Consider the following 25958-nt stretch of genomic DNA (forward strand, 5'->3'; position numbering starts at 1 on the left):
AAACATAGGGAAAGGCAAAATGTCTCAAATATGTTGTCTCGTTTTTATTTATTTTTGATGTTATCTCATTTTGCATGGTTTTGGCTTCCAGCAGGAAGCAAGAAGTGCTTCCTTAGCTAAAATACAGTGAAGGAAACTCTGACTTACTGGGGGCTGGTCTAGGAGAGCGAGCCCCGGAGGCAAACACTTACTGCCACAGCAGGTTGTAGTGTGAGCGGGTGTGAACACGCCTGGGAGGTCTGCAGCTCTGTTGTCCCAGCCCTTGGGGGAAGGGGGACCAGAAGGTGACTCCTCCTGGCACAAGGTGCTTGAGCACCACCACCCTTGCACTCTCCGTTGCACCGCCGCTGGGGACTATACTGACATCTTCCGTGTGTTAGGATGCTCGTTACAGAAATGTTAAGCTCCTGAAAGTTTTATTACAATGATCCCATCTTGCTTCTCGGAAGCGTTTATTCCCTCAGCATATGGCCAACCATCCAAACAACTGTTGCATAAGCCTCAAAACCACCGTGCTTCTATTATGGAATAAATTACACGAGTGACTCCGAGCAGACCTCACTCCCTGCGACAAAGCTGAGCTGCTCTTTGTAAAGTGGAAAGATGTCTATAAAATGAACCCAACCCAAACTATTCTGTGTTTCCATGTTTTGGGGCAGTAAGAGGAGCAAACACTTCCCTCCCCACGACTAGTTTGGAGGATGCAGTCATGGGAATCAGGGTACCTGCCCACCCATGCTCTTTTATTGACGATACAACCACCACTTTTTAAACCATTTCCCCTTCTCTCATCTCCCCCAGGCAAGCCCAGAATACTTCCTGTGTGGAAGTCTGGATGTTACATTCATTCAGAAGTGATCTATATGCGTTATGGAAGAAAAAGTAGTACCTTTTTTTTTCAGCTTTTTGGGTAAATTAAGATCAACTTTTGCAAAAGAGCAAAAAAATAACCAAAAAATATTATTTTAAAGCATTTTCAATTAAATACGTTAATTCTAGGAAAATGCAAGCAAGAAATCAGTACTGAATTGCCATATATATATATTAAAAAAAAAAAACAAAAGAAAAAAAAGATGTCCAAAAACTATGCCCAAAGAGAAAGAACGAACCATGGTTTTACTTTCCCATAGTAACTGTCAATGAAATTGATCACCTTGAATCTTGAGTAGATTTCCAAGTTCCTTTAGGCACTCCTCACTGCAGTCCTCTTCAGAGCAAAGAAAGTTTTCAGTATATAAGGCAGTAGAAGCTAAGTTCTTTCCCTTAAAATAGAGAAAGGTTGTCTATCTCTTTTATTATTAACCAGAAACATATGGACAGTGCGCTGAGAATTTGTAATTTTAATTCTATTTCATCCAAAATCACTCCCCAGTTTGCTCAGAAGGTGCTAAAAAAGACTCCAACTCCTATGAGTTCCATCAAGTAGTTTGCTTAGATCATTTCTCACGTTAAAGACAAGGGACGCTTTTACTGAAGTGTGTAAATGGAGAAAGATTACTAATTTTTCTGCTTGTAGTCTTTCTTCAACATCTGGAAAAAATGAAGTCTGTTAACATAATATTGATTTTTATAGGCAGTGCGTGTGCTGAATCCTCAATTACAACAGTAGTATAAATACAGGAATATGGTGCTGTTTTTTCCTCTCTCCTGTTAACTGAAGTCTTCTCGTGCAAGTCTTGGTTTGAAATTGAAATAAATGCAGTAATTCATACACTGCAAGATACATGATTGAAAATTAAAGTGAAAGAAGAAAGTCATTCAATACAGCTCTGACTTTCATAAACTGTGTTTTGGCCATAAGACATTTATTTGCAGTACTCTTTGAAGATTTAGCCACACTCATATAAAATTGCTATTTTCTCTAAAGGTATAATAATATTTGTGTGTTTAACAAAATAGAAAAAGTATATTTCTAGCCACGCTTTTGCTAGTGCCCGTGGTCTACATAATGTCATTAACTAGAGTAGAATTTAGACTATATGATGTTTTAACTATTCTTTATGAAGTCCTTAAGAGGAAATCCTAGTTTTTAGAAAGTAATAAAGGAAGGATGATCACATTTGGCAGAAATGCTCCAAGGAAACTGTTATTAAAATAGGAGAAACCCTCAAAAATATATACAAGATTGCTCAGAATAAATATGCGTGTTTCCAGAGGGAAGCATTTCTTCTTAGAGGCTTCAGAAACTGTGAATGAAAGAAAAAAAGATTAATTACTTTAAAGATGTGAGTGGACTAGCAGTCTGTACATATTGGGTTTTAATATATGAATCCAGAAACAGGCATGAAATGAATTCAGTAACTTCTTGAGTACAAGAATACATATTTTAAAACTCCCCAGTGCAACCAAAACCTTATCTCTATGGTATAGAGAGACAACTTGTGTGATGAGTGAAGAGCCATTCAAAGCCGCTTGATGCATAGCTGCTGGCGAGAGCAGAGATTAAAAATTTGATTCATAAAAGCTGTTATCTGCCAGCTAAGGCAATTTTGCATGTAGAACATAATTTTATGGGGGAGTGGACTTGGACGATTCCTTATAAACTTCTCTTGTGAGAAATCAGATGTGAAGAATTCTGTGCAAAGCACTCGGTACAAAGAAGACGAACCCCAAACGGTGGCGTCTACAATGGACAATGTGTTTGTAGCTCTTAAATGTAAATTCTACTGTGCATTGAATGTTCAGGTTAATTACTAGGTGTAATGAGCCTACCCCTTGCAAACAGCCTGTGCTGCCGGTACCTCTGTGTCCTCCCCAAAGAACTGGGGGAGGGAAATTGAGGAAATAGGTGTTAAGAGCTACCAAAGCTTTTTGAAGGCTTTGACACAAAGGTTATGGTGTGAAATTGTTTCTGGATGTCGGACTTTTCCTGGATTGCTCAGCAACCTCACTTTTAACTATTTTATGCAAATGGTTATCCCCAATATGACCTTCAATTAATTATCCTTGTTTTCTATATAAAATACCAGTTCAGTGCCATTTCTTAGGACATGTTGATGAGTAACTAAGAAAAAAAACATAGCCAACATTTTTTAAATGTGGATATTGTTATGTTAACTGATCTAATAATCTGTGTGTGTCATGCCTTTCAGGCATATATCACTTTTATGTAAAAATAGGTACTTTTCCCACAGGTTAAGGAGAAAAGAGTAGCAGGCTGCTACTTCAGCTTGTTCCTTTCCCCCCTCTTCCCAATGTATAGCAATCACCCAGAGTGCTCGCTGCAGGAATTTAATTACTAGTCTCATTTCTACAAATACTTAAAACTGAATCCCTTTTGTAACTTTCATTCTTTATAAATAATATTTTCAGAAATGCCTCTCTTACATGGAAGCCTAGGGTCAATTTTCAAAAGTCTCATGGAATCAGTGAGCCATAAACCTTTAATTCCATGAGTCCAACTTCTGCAAATGGAAAGCTAACACATTGAAAATGTTACAACTCTTGCCGATTTCCAGAGGGACAGAGTTTTTCTGATATTTTTAAAAGCACGTCCTATATTTTGCTTGGACAAGATGCTTTTTCTCCCTGTTGTCTGAAATCTATTAGTGCTCGCCTGTGCCTTGTGGTGCACCTGACATTGGTCTCCTCTGGAGGTGGGATACTGGACTAAATGGAGCATTTCTTTTTTGTGGCTCAGCATCTCTTTGTAATAGGAGCTCTCAGGAGGGAAGAGGCATAATATCCACGTTGAATTAAAAGAAAAATGAATAGCAGAAGGGGAGAGATCTGAGCTAGAAAAGACAGCAGTGAACTGTGTAATGGGATGGCTGAGATAGAATGGAGCTGGGAGCTATTCCTGAGCTTTTATTGAGTAAATCTTGTTTATGTTACCTGCACTTTGAAGGACAACGTGTGAGTCTCCAGGGCTCTTTTAAGTATTTAGCAAATACATGTCTCATAAGCCCTAAGTTATTGTCAAGAACTACAGTTTCTTTCTGAATTAAGTTTGCTTTATATTCACCATTGCAGCATCTCTGTGATGGTAGCAACAGGTTCTTGTTGGAATGGAGAAAAATAACCTAAAAATTCAACTTCTGAAGGATGATAGAAATACAGAAAACTAAGAGTTACCCAAAAAAAAGCTACTATGTAAAATGATATTTTATCACATTTGGCTTCTCTCATCATGAAAGAAGTGCAACTACGTTAGCTGTATTTTGAAACCACTGTAATATAATGAATATATATTTTTTAAAATCAAAGGAAATCATTAATATTTAACTTTGAAAACATTTAACAGGAAATATAGTAATTGAGTTATTCTTAATTTAAGAGTCACTAATTCTCTTACAGGGTGGTATCAATAGAGTACTGTCAACAAGAATAGGAAGTAAAGAAATCTTAGTTAAATTAAATAGATAGCTGTGTTCTTTGCGCTTCTTTATACCTTTGCTCACTGTAACAGTAAGGCTATATATGGACAGGTAGGTTGACTTATAAGAAAAATGCAGGATTTACAGAATCACAGAATCTTCTAGGTTGGAAGGGACCTTAAAGATCATCTTGTCCAACCGTCAACCTAACTGACAAAAATAGACACCCACACAACAAACAAGGAGCATCATCACTAAACCATACCTCCCAGCACTTCATCAACCCGTCTTTTGAACACCTCCAGGGATGGTGCCTCAACCACCTCCCTGGGCAGCCCATTCCAATGGCTGAGAACCCTTTCAGTGAGAAAATTTTTCCTAATATCCAGCCTGAACCTCCCCTGGCGCAACTTGAGGCCATTTCCTCTCGTCCTGTCGCCTGTGACTTGGGAGAAGAGACCGACCCCCATCTCTCTACACCCTCCTTTCAGGGAGTTGTAGAGAGCAATAAGGTCTCCCCTCAGCCTCCTCTTCTCCAGGCTGAATAACCCCAGCTCCCTCAGCCTCTCCTCATAAGACTTATTCTCCAGACCCCTCACCATCTTTGTCACCCTTCTCTGGACCCGCTCCAGCACCTCAATGTCTTTTTTATGGTAGGGGGCCCAAAACTGGACACATTTAGAGTGGTTCCAGGATCCCACAAAAAAATAAAGGAACTGATTGCTTTAAAATGGTTGTGTTAGGGATCTGGCAGCATCCCTATTTCTCAGAACTACAAAAAAAAAAGTGATTTAAATGAAAATGAATGCACACACACGCATGTCTACTATTAAATACAGTGGTTTTAGACGCGCATATCTACACACAGGGTTTTTTTAATTTCTGTGAATTATTTATTACCTGGGTTTAGTCCCCTTTTAACACAACAAATAAATTCCTGGAAGCTTTATCAGCTCAGCATCCCCATGGTGTAACAGACCTCGCAGAACACTCACTTCAGGATTTGAGTGGCTTCAGAGGCTGCCTTCCCATGGGGACCTGCGACCACCAGGGCTTCGCACCCCTCTCTCACGGACACAAAGCGATGTTGCTTCTGAATATACCATAAAAAATCCACAACTACGATCTTTAAAATCTTTAAGAGAACTGTGAACGACTGTGTGTCTTTCATACCCTCGAATTTGCCATCAGACTTTTGTACTTAAAAGGGAAAAACTCTCTCCAACCAATATTTGTGTGTTGAGAAGCGGATTCCTTATTATATACCATATAATATATGTAAAACCAGCTGCAGCTCTTTAACTGAGTAGAGCATCTGTGTGGTGAAGCAGCTAGCGGTTCAGTTATTTGTATTACAATTGCACTTCTGAGCTTTTTTTTCCTTTTTTTTCCCTTTTTGGCAGATGTACAGCAAATAGCAATCGACTGGATCACTGGAAATTTTTACTTTGTGGATCACGTCAGTGACAGGATCTTCGTGTGCAACCGCAACGGGTCAGTCTGCATCACCCTCATCGAGCTGGACCTTAACAACCCTAAGGCCATAGCGGTTGATCCAACATCAGGGTAAGGTTATTTATCTGCATTAGGATTCATTTTACATGGTGTGTGCTTGTCTGTGAGTGCATGTGGTATATCTGTTTCACTCACGTATTTTAAAAACTCTTTTTTCATTGCTGTGTTGAGTTATTTGTATAGTTGCTATAGCTAAACAGTAATGCATAACGAACTGGTAGCGAGTAGTTAACTATATTAATTGCAACATGTGCCTTCTTTTCAAAAATGGAATTGGAAATGAAGAAACAACATTATGCCTACTTTTCATAAGATTTTCTTTTGCCTCTGTGTTTCTGTAAGTTGTATTTCTAGCTAGGTTATGCGGATAAGGAACTTTTGAGGGTTTTTCTACTATATCCCCTCAGTTACAAGAATACTAGAAATGACTTTAACAAGTTTAATTGCATAGAAAAGTTAAAGAGTTTTGACTCTGCTTTAGCGGGTCAGCTAAAATGGTAAAATTACATTGTGTTTGCTCTTTCTCTTCCATAGATATGTTCAGCATCACTTGGGAACAAAGCCCAGCTTAAACTACAGGGTACTAAAAGTCTTACATTCTTTAACAGTCACCAGCTGGGAAAAGTTTTCAAGCGAATGATGAAGTAAAAGCATAGCTAAATAGGAATAGGATCAAGTTAATTCAAAAACTAAATTTTGCTGAGGGTTTTAGAACAGGGATATTATCTTGGTTTTATTAGTTTGTAAGTAGTTTAGACTGAAATGCCTGGTGGAATACGTCCTGAACTGCCATAAGCCCTTTCTCAATAAATACAAAAATATTTACTGTAGAACAGCTTGTCATCCATATGTGGACTTTTGTCACTCTATTTAAAGCCTGATTGAATATTAAGATGCGTTATCACAATGACTTTAATTCTGACAAGAACAGCTTGCATGTAAAGTTTACAAAGAAGTTTTAGAATGTAATTCTTGAATATAGCTGTATTTCTCTCCGCAGCAGATGGTAAGCCTGACTTCATCTGACTGCAGAGTTGTTTTAAAAGAAAAATAAAATTTCATGTATAAATTGATTTTTCTGCAAGTTCTGATCTGAAAGAACTGAAAGCTTTCAAATTTGCCAACAGCAGCCTTTTCTTTATACATTTGCTTGTATATTCTTTGCTGGATTTACTAGAAGAATCCAAAGCTTGTCATTAGCTAATCTTATCTGTCAGGGGTGTAAGAATTGTGTCCAACCCTTCGATTCTGTGAGGAGGGTGGAACGGAAAGGGAGAGACCATTTTTCCTTCGTTTGTTATCTGCTACAAACTATTCTTATTCAGAGAGTTGCCTTTTCCAGTGCTATACACAAGAGTTAAGGGTGGCTTATTTTAGCGTAGATAGAAGTGCTGGCCTGCAGAATAGACCAGAAGCATTTATGGTATTTCAGTGTGATTCTTCAGAGCAATGCCAAATTATTTCAGGATGGAAACACTTGGTGGAAATTGCTCTCAGAACGCATGTTTTGCATTTCATCAGTTATTATTTTACTGGGCTTATTGACAATTTTATTAATTGTCTGACATACCTTATTCTGTTAAAGGATATCTAACATACATTTTAACTGAAAAGTCCCATCTTATATATTAGTTCTCCTTGTTTGTGAGTGGGTTTTGGTACAGAATGTAACAGACAATCGAAAAACATTCTGGCTACTTACAAATATTTTGTTCCTTTTTCTTTTTGGTCTTTCTTTGCTTTCTTTTTATTCTTTCATACTAATAGTAGTTGAGACACATATATAAGTCAAGGTATTAACATGGTATTGCTGTCTAGGTAGCTTGCTGGTTTTATGTTATTTAAAGAATCACCAAAACATCCATATAAAAAAAATTGTTGCACTTTGAACACTGAATAAGTGAATTGTATAAAAGTGTGTGTGCAATAGCTTCTTAAGGCACCTGTGTTTATACACTGTAAGCATATGATTATAAATCATGGGTTTTTGGGTTTTTTAAATTTAAATGCGAAGCCCAAGCTGTTCTGGGAGGTTTCATTTTTCTGCAAGAATTACATATTCAGGTATTAAATGTGATTACGTTGTAAGGTATTTGCTCCTCTATTGTGCATTGCTGGCATTGGCTCGAGCCTCCTTCTACAAACTGAAGGTCCACATGCAGAGAGGAGATCTTTTCCATTACTAAGGAATTCAGAGCTTGATTGCAAACCTTTGTATCTATGATAAATACCCTGCCAGTAGCAGAGGGTCAAGCCCTGCTGTTCTTACATGTTCACATCTGTGCTGTTATGCCTTTAGTTGTTTTGTGAAGCAGGAATTCTGTATTTATCAATAGCACAACTAAAGCACCGGTGGAAAATGTCTTAATTCTGAGTAGTTCTCCTCTCTGCACTCAAGAATATATTTTGACTATGATTAATTTTACATCTCAGTGCCTATGAGTTTTGTTAGATGTTTAGTGATGAGGGTTTTATATATTCTTCTATGAGTTTGCAATGGATCTTGAGCTACTAAGCTTATTTCATATCATACAATGAATTAAAGAACTGTAGGTATTATTCTAAAACTGAACTTTAAATTGAGAGAAGAAAGATTCTGCTGTTCAAAAACCCCTTGAACAAGCATGTTTGTGGTGTTTCTAATCTAAGTGTGTTACTTTGGTTTAGGATTTTAGCACTTTTATCAATCTGAACTGTGTTTCATGTTTCGGTTATTCCAGACTATGTCTAATGGAATAATTCCGCTCCCAAGCAATGAACTAATAATTTATGCATCTCATCTGTTACATCAACTAATTTTCAATTACAGGTAGCACAGCGTAAGTACCAGACCTGTGTTAGGGCCATTACCAGAGGGAAGGGCTGTGTCTCCACTGATCCTTGTGGACACTTCAGAGTCCAGACTGGGCAGTGAAATGTATTGAAAAACAGTAGACCAATTCTAGCAGGAAATAGAGTGAAAAGAAAACAGAATCAGGGAGGGAGAATAAATCATTTTGGAACAATATATTATCTATCAAATGCCTTTGAAATAAGATTTTTGGCTTCATATGTCTGCAGTTCATAGTTCTGATAAATTTTAATACGGGACTTCTTTTCTTCCGTGGTCAAGAAACAGAAGCTATTCCTTTTCCTGGTCCTTGAAATTCGTGTAGAATTGATGATGGCACTGATGACTGTCACATGAAACAAATATGAGCAGAGTTAGAATGATTTTGTCTCTAGCTAATGTCTTCCTTAGGTGTAAGTCTGCTGTATTCATGAGGAATGGCTTTTTAAAGGATTCCAGCTAGTTTGGCAGTCAGTGTGCGTGTTCTTGAGACTTTGATCACTGTATATATGTGATAGGGAAGGTATTACATGTATAACTCACAAAAGGATTGATCAGATATAGGTTGTCTCCCAGCTTTGCCACCGACCAGCTAAGTGTCCGTAGACAAGGCATTTTTAATTTTTTTTATGTCTCGATATCCCCTTGTATTTAATAGGGAGCATAAAACGTGTGTTGTTATCTGATATTTGGATGCATTCAGGAACATTAGGAATTAATATTGTAGAATGCCCTGCTAACTGTGTACATCTACATAGTTACACTGTAAATATGTAAACTTAATTACCTCCAGCGTTCAAAGTAAATTATTGCCTTCCTCGACACCATGATGGCAACAAAAAAAGTATAAGGACATTTTACAAAAATAAAAAAGCATTGGAGTGGGGAGATACTGCAGTTCCCACCCAACAGGAGCACTTGGAATGTTGAATACTGCTCAGACACCTACCATACATGGAGTAATATATATATCAGAGTTATTTAATTTCTCCTCGGACCCATTTTCCAACTTCTTTGGGAATGCCAGGAACTAGGGAAAGGCAGGAATAGCAGACAGGGCTGTCGGCTCAGGGCTACTCCTGTTTCCAGAAACGTACGACTGGTCACGGTGGCTGTGATGCTATTTGGGATGCCGATCATAATTTTCTACTATATTTCATAGCCTGATGGAAAAAGATGGATTTTAAGGCGAGCGTTTGAAATGCAGAGGGTATTGATCTGGCACCCACTTAGAAAACTGCTCCAAACACAAGGAGCTGTGTGGGGAAAGGGCGCGGAGGGCGAGATTACAAAGAGGATGTGCAGAGCAAAGCCGGCGCGTGGGAGGATGCGCTGGGAGGGAGGAGATGGGTCCAACATCAATCACTATAAAGGCAAGGAGCACTGGAGGGGGAGAAGAGGAGGAGGGAGAGGACGGGAGAGGATGCCCAATTAGAAGCTGCAGTCATTGAAATGGGAGCTTGTAACTACCCTTTAAAAGTTGTATCAGCAACAATGGGGAGAAAAGACTTAGTGCTGAAGAGATTTGTAAAAGGAACAAGCTCACACTTTAATACTGCGACAGTGTGTGTCATGTAAATATTTGAATAAATCTTTTAATCGGCTTTTTCCTTCAGCTATGTTGTAGAAATAAAAAAAAAATAAAAAAACAGACAAGCACTCCTTATTTCTTTCACACAACATTTGTAAATGTATAGAGGAAGACATTGTGATACCATGATGTTAAAAGAGCAACATCTATTAGCATGTTATGGTGTTACATACCATTTCACGGTGATGTTAATAAACCAGGGAAGAAAACCCAAACAACTGCACAACAGCAAAAAAAAAAAAAAAAGTAACATTTTATTGCATTTTAAGTCTGTAATAATGATCAGTTCATAGAATCATAGAATTGTCTGGGTTGGAAGGGACCTTTAAGATCATCAAATTCAACCGTAAACCTAACATTGCCAAAACCACCACTAATTATATCCCCAGGCACCACCTTTCTGCTCCACAAAGGTGAACAAGGAAACAAGGGAAGAATTAGTAGCTTAAGTTTTCCCCTTCCTCATTCCAGGAATTTGTTCCAATGAAAAAAAAAAAAAAAATTCCATTTACTGCCTCTCTGATTCTAAGGGTTCTAAGCAAAGATTCTTCTGTGGCTAAAATTAAGGCTGCAGTATGAAAATAAAAATAATAATAATTAAAAATGCATCGTGATATTTTTGAAACACAGTAGCAAAATTTGCCTGAGTCTAAAATTTCACAAAATAGGAGGAAGCAAGGGGTAATATGACATTTTGAAATGCAGCCTTCTGTGTAAGGACAGAGCTGAGCAGCATCTTTGAGAGAAGGTTTGGAAAAGTCATAAGAAACACTTGTTTCTGCCTTTTAAAGTTTTTCTTTTTACTTGTAAATTCATTCCACTTCTGAAATAGTTCTGGGAGGTGTAAGAGGAAGAAGCTGGGGGTTGGTGGTGTGAACCCTCTTATCGCTGAGAGCGATTAGCTGCCGTTGCGTATCTCCTTACTCAAGCCGTGCGTGATTATCCTCCTGGGATGTCTGAGTTTATTGGACAGATCAAAATATAACGTGAGGTCCACTGAGCCGTTCAGGCTAGAAAGCCAAGGGAATGGAAAAGCTTTTACACATCACTGAATCAAAAGGAGATAGTTCCTGGGGTATGGAAAAGCCATCCCAGAGGATGGAAAACAAGCCTGAACAAGTCAAAGAAATTTTATTTTCTTCCTTTATTTTTCTCCTGTGAAGATGCAAATAGAAGGTGTTTGGGGCTGACGATTCAACCTATTTGGCAGCATGGGAAGACTTGTAAGGCAGTGAGAGCTCCTCTTCTTGGTGGGATGTTAGAAAAAAGCTACGAGGAACTTTTACGCGGGTAAAGTCTTTGCTGGAGCATCTGACTAGACAGTGCCTGAGGCCAACCCTGAAATCCTGTATTATCACAGAATCACAGAATCACAGAATCTTAGTGGTTGGAAGGGACCTCCGAGATCATCGAGCGCAACCACAAAAAAAAAACAAAACCCCCACACACAACCACCACAAAAACAACAAACCCAAAACCACCACCCACCAACTAAACCCCACACCCACAACCCCACATACTACACCCCACCACAAACCTATAATATTGGGCACTAGAGCATGCCCTGAAGAGCCACGTCTACACGTTATGAAACCTGTGATAGTGAGAAAAAAGCAAGTCAACTCATGAGGAGGTGGAGAGAGAGCTTTCTGAATCAACTTTACTGAAAGTATTTATTTTTTCTTTTCTTTTCTCTACCTATATCTTTCAAAAAGAAATTAATTAAACGATGAAGAGAGTTTGCATTTACCTTTTATTTGCCCTAGCATGATATAAGGTAAATGGGTGGGTAATTTATTTTAATCCTTCCCTCCCTCCCTCCCTTCCTTCCTTCCTTCCTTTCCTTCCTCTTTCCCTCTCTCCCCTCCTTCTTTCCTTCTTTCTTTCCTTCCTTCCTTTCTTCCTTTCACTTTTTTTAACTAGAAATCCTTGATTTGAATGGTTTTTCCCATTTCACCTGCCTGGTGAAGGGTTTCCCCGTGTTGGGCCGTGGAGAGGCACGGCCTTTTGCCTCTGGCCTGTTGTTAGACAGGAGCCAGAGATGGGGTGATGCCCGAGGGGTTGCTCGGGGAGTCAGAGAGGAAGGAAAAGCCTTCGCCCTGACCTGGCACGACGCCCCGACAGCGCGATAAAGGGCAATTGGATTTTGAGTGATTTCTCACACAAGGAAGAGGCAGAGAAAGTCGAGGAATTTGTTATCAATGAGGAGATTGCGTTTCTAACAGGGGAGGAAGAGAGCAGGAATGGAAAAGGCAGGGAAGGTCAAACCAGTATATATTTTTCTTTATTTGCTTCATTGTTATTTAGACAGGGGAGTCTTTCAGGATAAAAATAACACATCTACACTTACTGTCTGCTGCCTTTTTTATGCTCTTTTTACTCTCTTCTCTCTGAGCTTTTATAGCAGCCACCAGGCTTGGGAGACATCCCTGAGTCTTAAAACTTTTTCTTTTTCCTCTCAGATTAGTCACCATTTTCTGCTGATCAAAGAGGAGTGTTATAATCGTTAAAGCTCACTTTTAAACAGCAAAATCATTAGTATTTTAATAACATGCCATTATTAAAAGAGCTCAGTTCCTTTTCTTGTCACAAAGCAGTTTCAAAGAGCTGTAAGATACATATAAGACACACTAACTTCTAGAAAGTTTTAAAGGTGACCTGAAAAAGAATCTTCTTCATAAAAAAAAACACCCAAAAATCTTTGTAATAACTAATCATAATATGAAAGTTTTCATTAAGAATTCAGATTTTTGTTGCTCATCCTCCCTTTTCACGACCTCTTTCGGGCTGTGAACAATTGGAAATGGTATCATGGTGAAGCCAAACAACTGAGAGGAGAAAAGAGACCTAATCAGACCAAAAAAAAAAATATTTTAAAATTCTTTTTACCTTTGTTGTCATGTATTTAGCTGAAATGCTTGCTAAATATTTAGGGGAAAAAAGATGTTTGTTTTTTTTTTGTCTGCTGTCAGGTTTTTAGGAAACTGCTCCCAGTTCTGTGCTATGCTATCTTTTAATTTTAATTGTTGCTAACTAAAGTGAGGCATAAACCTCTGTCACCTCTACCTTTCCCCTTGGACCTCATCTCCTTTGAAACTTTGGTTCTGGGGCAGCCAAACAGATCTGCTCACCGGGGAACCTCGCTGCTGCTGCTGCTCTTAATGACATGAAGGAGCCAGGGGTGGCTTCATCTGCTGTCTTTCCCACAGTAACATGATATGGATTTACATGTGTAAACAAAAAATAGAAGAAATAATGTTTTTTCTTCAATAAACAAAAAAAATATTGTATTTATGACTATAGAGAAATAAAAGCTTTTATGAAACAGTCAGTTAATACAGCTGAAAAGTATTCACAGTCACTGAAAAAATTGCAGGAATGAAAATATCAAGCTTATTACATAACATTTAAAAGGGAACTCATTAACAACATCGGGTTATAGAATTGGATCAAAGGGACTACTGTAATCAAGAGCATAAAATTAGAAAAAGCTTGAACAGGTTTTGTATACGCATATTTTCAAGCAATTATGGGAATGCTTTTGCTATTGTGCATTTTTTAAATTATACGAATATTTCTGAAATTATTAATTGATAATGAAAATTAATATCCAGTGTTTTGAGTATGTCTGAAGATGTATTTAATGAGTACCCAAACCAAGTTGCATTCCAAGAAAAAACAGGTACTGGTAGCAGTGATAATCTGGGAGTGATAAAGAATATATTTTTCCAGTGATCATAAAACTTCGTGAAAGAGTTGGCAAAGCAAACGCTGGCAGCATTATTAGAATCACTTAGTGCTTTCTGAGCGATGATATTATCTAATAATCACTACTGCTGGCTGGAGAATGAAAAACTAACTGGTGTAATACTGAGGAAACAGCTCTTGCAACAGGAACTTAAGTTAATTTTTCTTATGCAGCACATGCCCAGAAGCAGATTTCAGAGCTGTGTTGCTACTAGTAGGAAAAAGATTCGGGTAGTGTCAATAATTATGGAAAAAGATCAGCAGGAATGCAAAAACATTGATGAAATCACAAAATACCTATAGCTTGCAAGCAAATTGCAAAAAATAAAGTAGCTTATAAGTCAGAAAAACTGTTTTTCACTTATCAGAAGTTGCCTTTCAGCTGGTTGGTCCAGAGGACCTTGAACGCAGCATCACTCCTCTCTTGCTTGGCTCAGGTTCTCCTGAACCCACCTGAAGAGCTCAGCTGTCATCTGAATCCAGCATCTTCATTACCCAAACTGCTGTTTTTTTATGGGATGCCCCTGGTGCTTTTGGTTACTAAGCATTAGAGCCGCCTCAGCAAACCCGGCTGAACACACCAACAGCAACAACACTCATAAAACTCCATGAGTTTGCTCAGGGCGATTCACAGCTGAGGCAACACATGTCCTCTCCCTCTTGTTTTAAGCTGTCTCTGGGTAATTAGCGTAGTTACTCTTCTGCCCGTCCTCAGATCCCTCTCTTTTAGTCCTTAATTAAGCTTTTGATCAAAACGTTCATCTTTTACTGAAATTACTGTGAATCTATGAATTAGAATCTGTTATTTGCAAAGGAGATGGAAAATGGGCATGTTATTCTGCCAAGTCTGGAGGTCTTGAAGTAATTTTTTTTTTTTTGGTAATAACTGAAACGTCCAGGCAAAAGCTACATGATTTAAATCACCCTATCAATGATTTTCTTCAAGATGAAAGCAATTAAGCTAGAGAGAATTGAGGCCACTTTGTTTCTGAATGAGAATATAAATGGGAGTTTAAGGCACTGTAATGCATGTACATTATGTTCATGGCCATTTGAATTCTCCTTTTATTTTTTACTTTTTTTTTTTTTTATTACCTGATTGTCTTATTATCTACCCAGCTTCTGTAAGGTCATTTATGTTGAAGACAGGTTCTGATATGAATTAGAATACTGCCTGAGTGGAAAGACAGAAAAATAACTTTAAAAATAGCTGATTGGGACCCATCTTTTTTTAAGATGTATTTTCATTATCATGGACTGAGAGAATGTGTGTGTGTATATAAATGGAGAGAGACTTTTAATTTTTTTCTATAAAATGAACAAAATGAAAAAGGTAACAAAAAGGTCATGCTTAACCCAGATTCTGTATTATGATGTTTTAAAGTTTCCAAAATTTTTTTTTCTAGTGATGGCCACACATTTCTCATGTTGTTTTTACATCAGTTTTTGTACTGTAGCTGTACAAAACTGGGTAAACCCCAGGTTTTCTAATAATTTATTGTCGTGCCACTCTTTTCCTTCTTTGATGGTGATAAATCACTGCCTGTGTCCATGCAGTGTTTCCAGGATAAAAACACTGGCATTACTCTTGTTCTGGATTAACCAGAGCTACTCACACTCAAAAAAATGATGAAACCCACTCATTTAATTCATCAGCAATATGATGATATCATCCGGACAGAAACCTGTTTTACATGCATATTTAGTTTTTCATATTGTTTTGTCAAATTTTCTTTTCCTGAGGTTTCTTGCCTGTCAGTGCCCTCACTGTGCTCAGCAGCATGAACGTGCCTTGCTAAAGCTCAGCTGAAATGGCAGCCCTTTTCGTGGAAGATATAGGAAAGATGAAGGAAAACTTGGAGATAATAAGAAGAAATAAAAGATGCGAAAAAACCTGGCCTGTGTAAAACTTGCAGGAACCGTGGTAATCTAATGTAGAAAAGAGAAGGTTGAGAAAATCCATAACTATTTTCTATAAAAGACTGGTTAAATAGAAAGGTGGTTTATTATTCTCCTTGTTAAAGAAAGGACAGGAAAAAAAATTTAATTAGCAGTAGCTTTGACAGCTACAGGAAAAATTTAAAAGTCTGAGGAGATGTTAGCGTATGACTCATTTAAAAGTTGTAATCTCAGTTATTAGGGACGCTTAGGACTATGTCTGTCTGGCAGGGATATTCTAGCCTTGTGTTACACTTCCTCAGTACGGGAGGCTGGGCCTGTCTATGAGCTTAGAATGTCAAAGAATGGGATAGTAGAAGAATAAATGTATTTACTAATATTTCACTTAAAAAGTGCAGCTGAAACATTACTGAAGTCACAATTAGTTTTGTTTCTCTAGTTGAAGGTATTGGAGAGATTTTAAGGAAAAAGGATCAAAAAGATAAATTTTAGGGGTTTGGGGTTTTTTTTTTCTGAGGTGGTAGGATTTAGTGCAAATGAAACTGAAAACTGGGTTTTAAAAGGATTATGATACCAAAATAAAAAAAAAGTACAATGGAACATCTGCAAAAGTTCCTGTCTACAGGCTGCATCCTTGTCTTTTAAGAATTGCCTTGATTTTAAGGAAGATTGGATTTCAAAGTGATTGAATTGTAAGTTTAAATTCATATTTAGTTTTGCATCTGTAAAGCAGTATGAGCAGCTTTTCCTGTTGTGGTTGAGAAGGTGAATTACTGCGTTGGGTAGAGGGTTATGGCCACTGTGGATGATGAGCAGCTTGTCTTTAAAGATGAATGTTTCCAAGTTACTGGCAAAATTTCTCTTTCTCCTGTTTCATCAGTTATGGAGCTGTTAAATAAGTTGTGTAAAATCATCTATTGAAATACACATCTATGTCAACCCAAGGTGGAAGGAGAATCAACTGCTGCTTTACCAGAGAGAGACCTAAAACAAAATAACTGGAAGTTGGGGAGCACACACATTTTAAGTTTTCAAAATTAATATTCTCTACTGCTAGAAACTGGTTTTTGACTTTAAAGTTGCTCATTACCATTAAGCTTGAGCTAGTTAATTCATTTTCAGAGGCATACACACTGGCATACACACACACAAGCACACGCGCGCACACACACGTTGTCCATGGTTGCAGTTGGCCTGAGGCTTAGTGTTTCTAAGCTGCAAAATTTATGAGTTTGGACAGTGTCCAGACTGGCACTTGAGAACATGCTTACCTTGAATCAATGGGTAATTAGCTCATTGAAGATGCAAACTTTCAGCGTAGGGAAGTCTAGAAGAAAGAAAAAAAAAAATCAGGAAAAAAGGTGGTCTCATTGACTCTGCTTCGGCAGATCATTTTTATTCATTAGGATTTGACAGCAAACCTACAACCTCCAAACAAAAATACTCAGGGATTTATATTTAACAGATTTTAAATGAGAACATTATATTAATAGCAGGATATTTGAAACTCGCTGCCTTTTTTACCTGCTGAAAAATAACCACTTATGATCTTCTAGTTTTGTAAGTTTTACAAATGTGCACTTTTGCTCATAGACTTCTTCTATGACTTCTGTAGGCTTCTTCAGGCACAAAAATGGTGCAGCACCACCTCTTGGCTGCTCTTCTCCAGCAGAGTGATAACATATATGGTGCTTTCTGCTGGCACGGCTCATTTGTCTGAGCATAAGGAGAGGAGAAGAAGCAAACTGCTTTTCCAGCAGGGATTACACTGACTTCAACAGAAAGTCAGACCTCTAACCAAAATATTTAAATTGGAACAGAAGTTGGTTGACTACACCAAGCCAAGCTCTTGTTTGTATTCCTGAGTGTTTCACATGGTTTACTGATGTGGAAGTGTTATGTCTTCTGCAAGTTCAAGGATTTTTTTTGTTTGCTTGCTTTTTGTGTACTAGGCTCCCTGTTAAATGAATGCTTTGTTATTTGTCATGTAGACAGTTTTCTGAAGGTAGTAATATTTTAGTATATCATAATACTTTAGTATATGCAGCTCACATTTCAAAAATTGATGTATATGCTAGCATTTTCAGAAGCGAAATCTTAATATGGGCACTTAAATGCGTGTTTAAAAATTCAATATACTGGCAGCTTTATTTTGAAAGATTTGGGTGCCTATGGGTCATACCCGATTTAGTTTGCAGCTGAGACTGGTCAGAGTTGTTGAAGTTAGGGTGCCCATATAGTATGTGTGCGTGGCTGTGTGTGATGTACACATCAAATGTACGTGCCCAGACGTTCATGTCTCTGAGCACAGCTGGCTGGCACATGGTGGACCACACTGGCTCTCAGCCTTAATGGCTGAGTTTTCCTCATTTATCATCTCCATTTAGTAGGAAGGACATGAATGAGGTAGGGATAGTGTGAAGAGGAAATCTTGTTTTTTTTCCTTGGGAAAGAAAACTGATTTCTCCAGGGGATTTTGTCCCAGATTTTAGGAGAGGATTCCTGTTTGTTGCTGGTGAATTATTTTGGTCAAATGTTCTACAAAACACTGCTGCTTGTGTGTTTTATTTTATTTGAATAGCCAGCATGAGCTATCTGTGTCCTTGGAATGCAGAAGTTTTGACTGTGTTCAGCTGTCCGTGATATGGAATAAGGTTCTGAAAATATAATGTCTCAGTGTCAAAGGAAAATGGGGCTGTGCAATATCAGGCTTAACATATTTTAAGTTGAGCAGTCACGATGAGCGGGTAGGTTTGAAGCTCTGGGTTTACATTCTATGGGAGGAAGATTACTTCATTTAAGCCCGGGAGGATTTTGTGAAGAAGAATTCATTAATATGTGGGAAGCAGCAGGAGACAGTGGTTCGAACACTGGAAAAGTGCCCGTTCGGAAATGAACAGCTTTGTATTCAGAGCAGGATTGGAACAAAATGCATTTCTGTCGAAGGGCACGAGGCTGCCCGTTAACGTAAGAAAGCAATGGGCACTCTTCAGGGCAGGAGGCAGGGTGTTTGGAAATAAGCATAAGCATGGATGTCATCAAAGAATTTTGATTGGTCACATCATGGGATAATTTAAAACAACACAGGAATTGCAACACTTGCTAACATTTGAATGCTGGAATCTGCGCTTGTAATATTTTTGATGCAAGTTTTTGTTTTGTTCTCACTTATCTCACAGTGTGGAGATAAGTTACAGAAATCCACACCTGCTCTCCCTTTTCATGTCTATATTGAAAAAAGAATAGAGATTAGAGTTAAAGGTTGAGGGGTCACCTATTTTATCTCCTCGTTTGAAGGCAGAACAAACGGTTCTGCAACATTCCTCAGGGAGGTTTTGTGCAACAGATTTGTAATATTCAGAGAAGGGATTCCAGGAACACATTCCTCACCTCTTACAGCTTCAGGTTCTTGGCTTTAATAAAGCCAATATTCAGCTGACATGAAGAATAGTTTATTTCCCTCCTCTTGTAGTGACTTTTTAGATACTTCAGGACAACTAACAGACCTTCTTTTAGTCTAGACTAAGAAAACTCACTTCTTGCAATATTTTTCCATGTATTCCCCACCACCAGCATTTCCTTCATCCAAACTTCTGTTTAGTGACTGCACTTTGTATAGTCTCCACTTCATCTCCATTTTCCTAGGCAGCTGAGGGAAGTAGGAAAGTTTGTTGTAATCACTTCAGTATAATACTTGATATTTTTCTGGAGCTTTTCCTTAGCACTGTGATTTAACTGACGTGGGGCTAAATTCTGGGTTAGGCATTACCTTGGTAAAAGAGATTTACTCATTCTGATTTCCCTCTTCCAGTTATATTTTTCTCCCCCCTCTTGTTGTCTCCGTGCCCTCCCAGTAGTCACTCCCTCCACTGAGGGAAGTCACCAGAGAGCAGTTGGTGTTGCCACCAATGCTCCAAGACAAACAAAAACCAGTTTTAAAACAATGGTTGAACATGGGCACAGCAGGAAGCCACTTAGCAAAACAGAGTGGGCAAACAGCTGCCAGAGAAGATGCACCAGACTCAGTGGGAGAGTAAGACCAACTCAAGCTACATCTGCTGCTGTTGAGAGAAGACTGACAGGACCGGGACCTTTATGTTTGCTTTGAGATCTTCCCACCCTCTAGATCCTTTCCTGAAGGCCTCTTGCTGAGCCGGGTGCTCCCTGTCCTGTAGATGATTCACTAATCATTGAAAAGAGGGCTGGGGACATTTTGCACAGGGTTGGTTCAGCTTCTGGTGAAATCCAAGTGGACATACAGCTTCTCCTATGCATCCTCACTCGACTGCATCCTATTCCAGTTGGAACAGTATGATGTCTAATTCTCTTCTCCATATTGCTTGTCATCCTTTACTTTTTGGGGCTGTTTTTCAAAGCAAGATGTGTTCTATATTCTTTTATCCACTATTCATTATTCTTAAAGCTAGATTTCTTCTGCCCAGCAGAACTTATTTCTACAGTCTTTGCACTTCCATTTTTTTTAAGTGGCATTGGAAGGTGTGGAGAGGCACAGCTGCCAGAGTGTGGGGAGTGTGAGCTCCTGCTTGTCATCACCTTAATGTTACACGGCGTACAGGAGAGCCAGGTTGGCAGCGGTTGCCTTTCAGCTCGATAGCTTGTGAGCTGCCTTGTGACCCTGCTGTAAAAAGGGAAAAAAAAAATAAAATAGCCACGTACAGGATAATACTGTTTTTAGTAGGAGCACAGATGCTGAGAGATACAATGCAAAAGCTTTTTGACAATATATTTATTACCGTGAATATCCACACACAATCCACACGACTGGATAAGGATATTCATATCTTTCATCTAATCTACTCCGTAGAGCTATGGCTGCATGATCTGTTTCCCTGGTGCCAGTTAATAACAGGAAATATTACTTGGCTAAATTCTCTGAATAGTTTTCAGAAGCATTAGCTTCGGAAATATTTCCATTTAGTCTGTAGGTAGTTAATCAGGTCTGTGTTCATCTGGCCGTACAGGCTATAAAGTTCTGCAATGAGCATCTAATTGTAATTAACATCACTGACCGGTTAGTGGGCGTGAGCAGCACGGTACCCACCAGCGGGTGCCCTGTGCCTGCTGACGGTATGAGCTTACACCAGATGGGACCCGTGGTGCCTCCTGTACCCCACGGCGCTTCCTCCACTCTCTCTGTCAGATGCTGCTTTTACTTTCTGGGAGATCCTTATTACAAGACATTTGGGGGGTTTTTTTATTGTCCAAAGACCAACTAGCTGTATCACGTTGAAGGCATTGGCTTTAACAGATGAAGGCAGCAGGTGATACTGCATATGGAAACTTAATATTTTAATGTGAATGCCTGCATTCTAGGACAGCAAGAATACAATTAAAACCAGCAACCACAAAGTGACTGTGTGTTCACTGGAGGCACTCATGGGCAAGCTCGCATCATCTCTGACAGCATACTGCTCTTAAACATGGTCTTTTCTTCATTTCGTTGTAAAACTGTGCACAATTGTTAGCATCGCTTTAAGTATGAAGTTAATAATTCAGTTTAAGGCATATTATCCAGCCCTAACAATTTCATCAGTTAATAATCAAGAGGATGGGGCCAGTCTTTTTTCAGTGGTGCCCAGTGACACGACAAGAGGAAATGGGCACAAATTTGAACATAAGAAGTTCCATCTAAACATGAGGAGAAGCTTCTTTACTTTGAGGGTGGCAGAGCCCTGGAAGAGGCTGCCCAGAGAGGTGGTGGAGTCTCCTTCTCTGGAGACATTCAAACCCGCCTGGACACGTTCCTGTGCAACCTGCTCTGGGTGGCCCTGCTGTGGCAGGGGGTTGGACTAGATGATCTCCAGAGGTCCCTTCCAACCCCATGTCATTCTGTGATTCTGTGATTCTGTGATTCTGTGATAGGGTTGTGGGAGAACACAAGACCTGAAATTAGGGGCTAAAGTACCACAGCTGTATTCCGGTCGCTGACACTGAGGCAGTGGCCTTGTGGGGCAAACATTGTCATGGAGACCACAAATATGTCCTGTGGACAAGACAGCGGTGTGTTTGGACTGCCTTATACGTATATCGTGCCCTAATAAGCAGTACGTGTTCTGCTCTGTTTTTGCAGCAATGCCTCTGAGCTTTGGGCTCCTACAAAGCAGAGCTCTGAATTCCACAAAGTTTAGAAACCACAAGCAAGGATAAACTGGGATTTCAATAAGCTGCTCTTTCTTTCTTTCTTTCTTTCTTTCTTTCTTTCTTTCTTTCTTTCTTTCTTTCTTTCTTTCTTTCTTTCTTTCTTTCTTTCTTTCTTTCTTTCTTTCTCTCTTTCTCTCTTTCTCTCTTTCTCTCTTTCTCTCTTTCTCTCTTTCTCTCTTTCTCTCTTTCTCTCTTTCTCTCTTTCTCTCTTTCTCTCTTTCTCTCTTTCTCTCTTTCTCTCTTTCTCTCTTTCTCTCTTTCTCTCTTTCTCTCTTTCTCTCTTTCTCTCTTTCTCTCTTTCTCTCTTTCTCTCTTTCTCTCTTTCTCTCTTTCTCTCTTTCTCTCTTTCTCTCTTTCTCTCTTTCTCTCTTTCTCTCTTTCTCTCTTTCTCTCTTTCTCTCTTTCTCTCTTTCTCTCTTTCTCTCTTTCTCTCTTTCTCTCTTTCTCTCTTTCTCTCTTTCTCTCTTTCTCTCTTTCTCTCTTTCTCTCTTTCTCTCTTTCTCTCTTTCTCTCTTTCTCTCTTTCTCTCTTTCTCTCTTTCTCTCTTTCTCTCTTTCTTTCTCTCTTTCTCTCTTTCTTTCTCTCTCTCTTTCTCTCTCTCTTTCTCTCTTTCTCTCTTTCTCTCTCTCTCTTTCTCTCTTTCTCTCTCTCTCTCTTTCTCTCTTTCTCTCTTTCTCTCTTTCTCTCTTTCTTTCTCTCTTTCTTTCTCTCTCTCTTTCTTTCTCTCTCTCTTTCCTTCTTTCCTTCTTTCCTTCTTTCCTTCTTTCCTTCTTTCCTTCTTTCCTTCCTGTCAGAGAAATGCAACCGTGATGTGTATATTGACACCTCTCCCCCTTTTCGCCTCAGCTGGCCCCAACAGCAGCTACTTAAAAAATTGCACACAAACAAGTTTGGGCATTTGCATTCAAGTAAACGTATGGATGAAGGAGCTGTAGGACTGCCTGTAATGCATAATAAGCTACAGAAAGCAAAACCAGGGAAACAGCTGCAGTCAAAATCTCCAGAAAATTCCGCTCTCAGCTTCTGCAACCGACTGAGAACATTGCAGAATAAACGTTCCTGGATTTTAATGTTCTGAGTAGCGCGACTAAACAAGTACAACAAGGATTATCTTCTAATATCTTAAATGGCAAACGTTGTCTTGCAGAACGATAAATAAGTTTGTGCACCCTACAGAGAAGGATTGCGATCCCAGGCAGAAATACAAACTTGCTTGTGTACACATACAAAAGATATTATACCTCTGCAGCTGTTCAACATCTGTCCCCTGAAGATAATGATATAAACACATGACAAACAACATGTAAATGTCTGGAAATTAATACACTTAGAATCTTATCCAGGGGAGGGGGAGTGATGGACAAATCTGAAATGAAGTTACTGCAGCTGGACCACAGATATATGACAGTATAAAACTCCAAGAATGACTCCAAAAATAGAAATGTGGTACAATCACAAGTTCAATCACAAGTCAGTGCCCAATCTGTGGGGCTTGTGTTTGTTGCATCAGCTTTTAACCAGCAATCTGCAGAAATTTTTGGATTGCATCTGAGGGTTTGAATGAGGAAAGCAAGCTCATATATAGACTATTGTACCATACATAGGTGGGGTTTCGTAAGACAGCTGCCTTACAGGGCCACTTCTCCACAGAGAGAGAAAAACACTGCTCTAGAAATAAAACCCTAGAAGTACTACTATTAGTAGCCTTCATAATCACATCCCCCTGCTCCTGTCTCTTTGTATTAGATCTCATTTTAATAATTCCTAGGCCTAGAATAGCACACAGTTTGATTGCAGTTTGTATAACTCCATTCTATTTATCATTCACATATTTAAATGCACTTTAAATGCTCAACTAAATAAATACAATGCAGATTACCACTTAATATATTAAATGCCAAATACTATCTTGCCGAAAGCCAAATAAGCTAGCTATTTCTGGTTTGGCTTACCTCCATATGCACATATACTGGGGCTTAATGATGGGTGCTTTATTCTATCATTTTATTTCTTTGCTGAGATGTTTCAGGGGGAAAGAAATTGTAAAAAAGACGTGAACTTCACAATTAGAGTCTTCTCTATGATCAAGTTTAAACATATGGTTCTTAGTGTCTCTAGGCCATTGCTGCTTCAGTTTTGAAACATCACTTTGGAAAGCTCCAATTCCTTTCTGTTATCGTGTCTTGTAGTAAAGAAGGTACAATTTAGTGCTTAAAATGAGTATGGACAGATGTAGAAAAGATGATATAAAATGCCAGGTTGTAGACAGTGCAGTAAAATTAATCTGAGGTCAGACAAACAGATAGAAGGAGCAAATTGGTTAAGGTGAGACAAAAGTATGTGAGGAGGATGTGGAGAACCTTACTTGGAGAAGAAAATCAGGAGGACGGTCAAGGGAAAGAAGGAAGAAAGTGAAGAAAGCTTCAGGATGGAGTAATACCAGGGTGTTGCAGATGGAGATAACATACTAGGAAAAAGAAAAGAGGTGATCCCACACACTTCATAAAAAAATCATGCAATTTGTGGACTGTTCCCAGGGCACAGGTTTTGTTTTGATTTACAGTTTGTAGGATGAGTTGGTCGCAGTTCGAACCCAGACTGTCTGCTGTGGAGAACCCTGCTCTCGGGGTGGCCAGCCGGCCACCTCCTGGGGTGTACAATTTCATTTCTCAATGCTTTCTGCACTTGGATTTTACTCGTTAACAGTAAAGAACTGCTGTAAAATCAGATAATGAAGTCTTACAGGCGTCTTAGAATAAAAAAATATGACAGCTAGTAATAACCAAGGGCACCTGGGCTGTATTTTCTCCTCAGCATGTGGTGGGTTTGAGAGCTCGCATTAACAGTTTGCCACGGATGAGAAAGGTAATTCAGCCATTTCCTATCCGCTGAAAGAGACTATGGTAGATAGAAAAGCTCTGACAGTAGCTTTCATATGTTTATGAAGTTGTAAGTTCTGTCTTGCTGTCATGTAAGTAATTACATGCAGTTATAAAACGTTTGTGTATTAAATAATCCTTGGTAACGTCTTCAGTCTTCCGAGCAGCCAGAAAGCAACTATGATCCTTCGTAAATGACAGGTTTACCTGGTGCCTCCCTGGATACAGTCACACAGTTTATAAGTTCCTAAATGCGTGTCTGTCTGAACACCCCAAAGAGAAATAAAGGAGATGTATTTCTGCTGTAGGAAAATATCTTCCCCAGTGCTGTGACATGAGTCTCCCCTTTGTTAATCGTTTTTGATTGAACTACGTATTCATTTAAGTAACCTACTTTTGTTTAGGTAAAGAGAAAATAAGAGCATTGAATGGGCCACTTCATGTAAAACAGAATTAAAAACATTGTAGAAGCTTCAATTTTCCCTCACCCTTGGATGGGACCCAAATCTTCCTTGACGAGCCAAATCCTTTTGCACATCTGGTCTCCTGCTGGTATTTTATTTTGCTTTTGTGATACAGCAGAGAAATAGAGCTCCTAATTTGCAATTGGAAATCCGCAGGTGCTGGTAAGAAGCTTATGCCACTGCAATGTAGCATAGATTTCTACAAATGGTAAGAAAACCTCAAGATGAAGATTGCAGAGACTTCCTTTTCTAAGTAGAGATCTTATGGGCTTTGGAGATGATACTGTATGTCAGTATTAAGAGCAATGACTGTCGCTGTCAGTGCCAAACGTCTGGGGAAAGATGTTTCTATTTGGGCTAGGAAAGGTTGGGGAGAAAAGGAAGTGTACATAACACTTCTCAGTCACTGCTTGTTTGCAACCAAAATGAGTAAAATGAGAGCTGCTTGGGCACTTTTTCTAACAATAAAATGATTCACCTGTCTCCCAGAACCGGTATCATCATGGAATAGATTTTTTCTGGGGAGCTGCAAGCAGGGTGATGCCAGTCGCTGTG

The 25958-nt window shown here is 38.9% G+C and overlaps 1 protein-coding gene across 1 annotated transcript in view; it reads left to right on the forward strand.

Moving 5' to 3' along the window:
* LRP1B (LDL receptor related protein 1B) overlaps positions 1–25958 on the forward strand; it is a 618836-nt gene that overhangs the window by 239888 nt on the left and 352990 nt on the right. Inside the window, exon 7 of the mRNA XM_014941128.1 lies at positions 5720–5882. Coding sequence (XP_014796614.1) covers positions 5720–5882 — 163 coding nt within the window. The remainder of the gene's footprint in view (positions 1–5719; positions 5883–25958) is intronic.

Source organism: Calidris pugnax, unplaced genomic scaffold (genome assembly GCF_001431845.1).
Source record: "Calidris pugnax isolate Ruff unplaced genomic scaffold, ASM143184v1 scaffold60, whole genome shotgun sequence".
NCBI classification, from domain to species: Eukaryota; Metazoa; Chordata; class Aves; order Charadriiformes; family Scolopacidae; genus Calidris; species Calidris pugnax.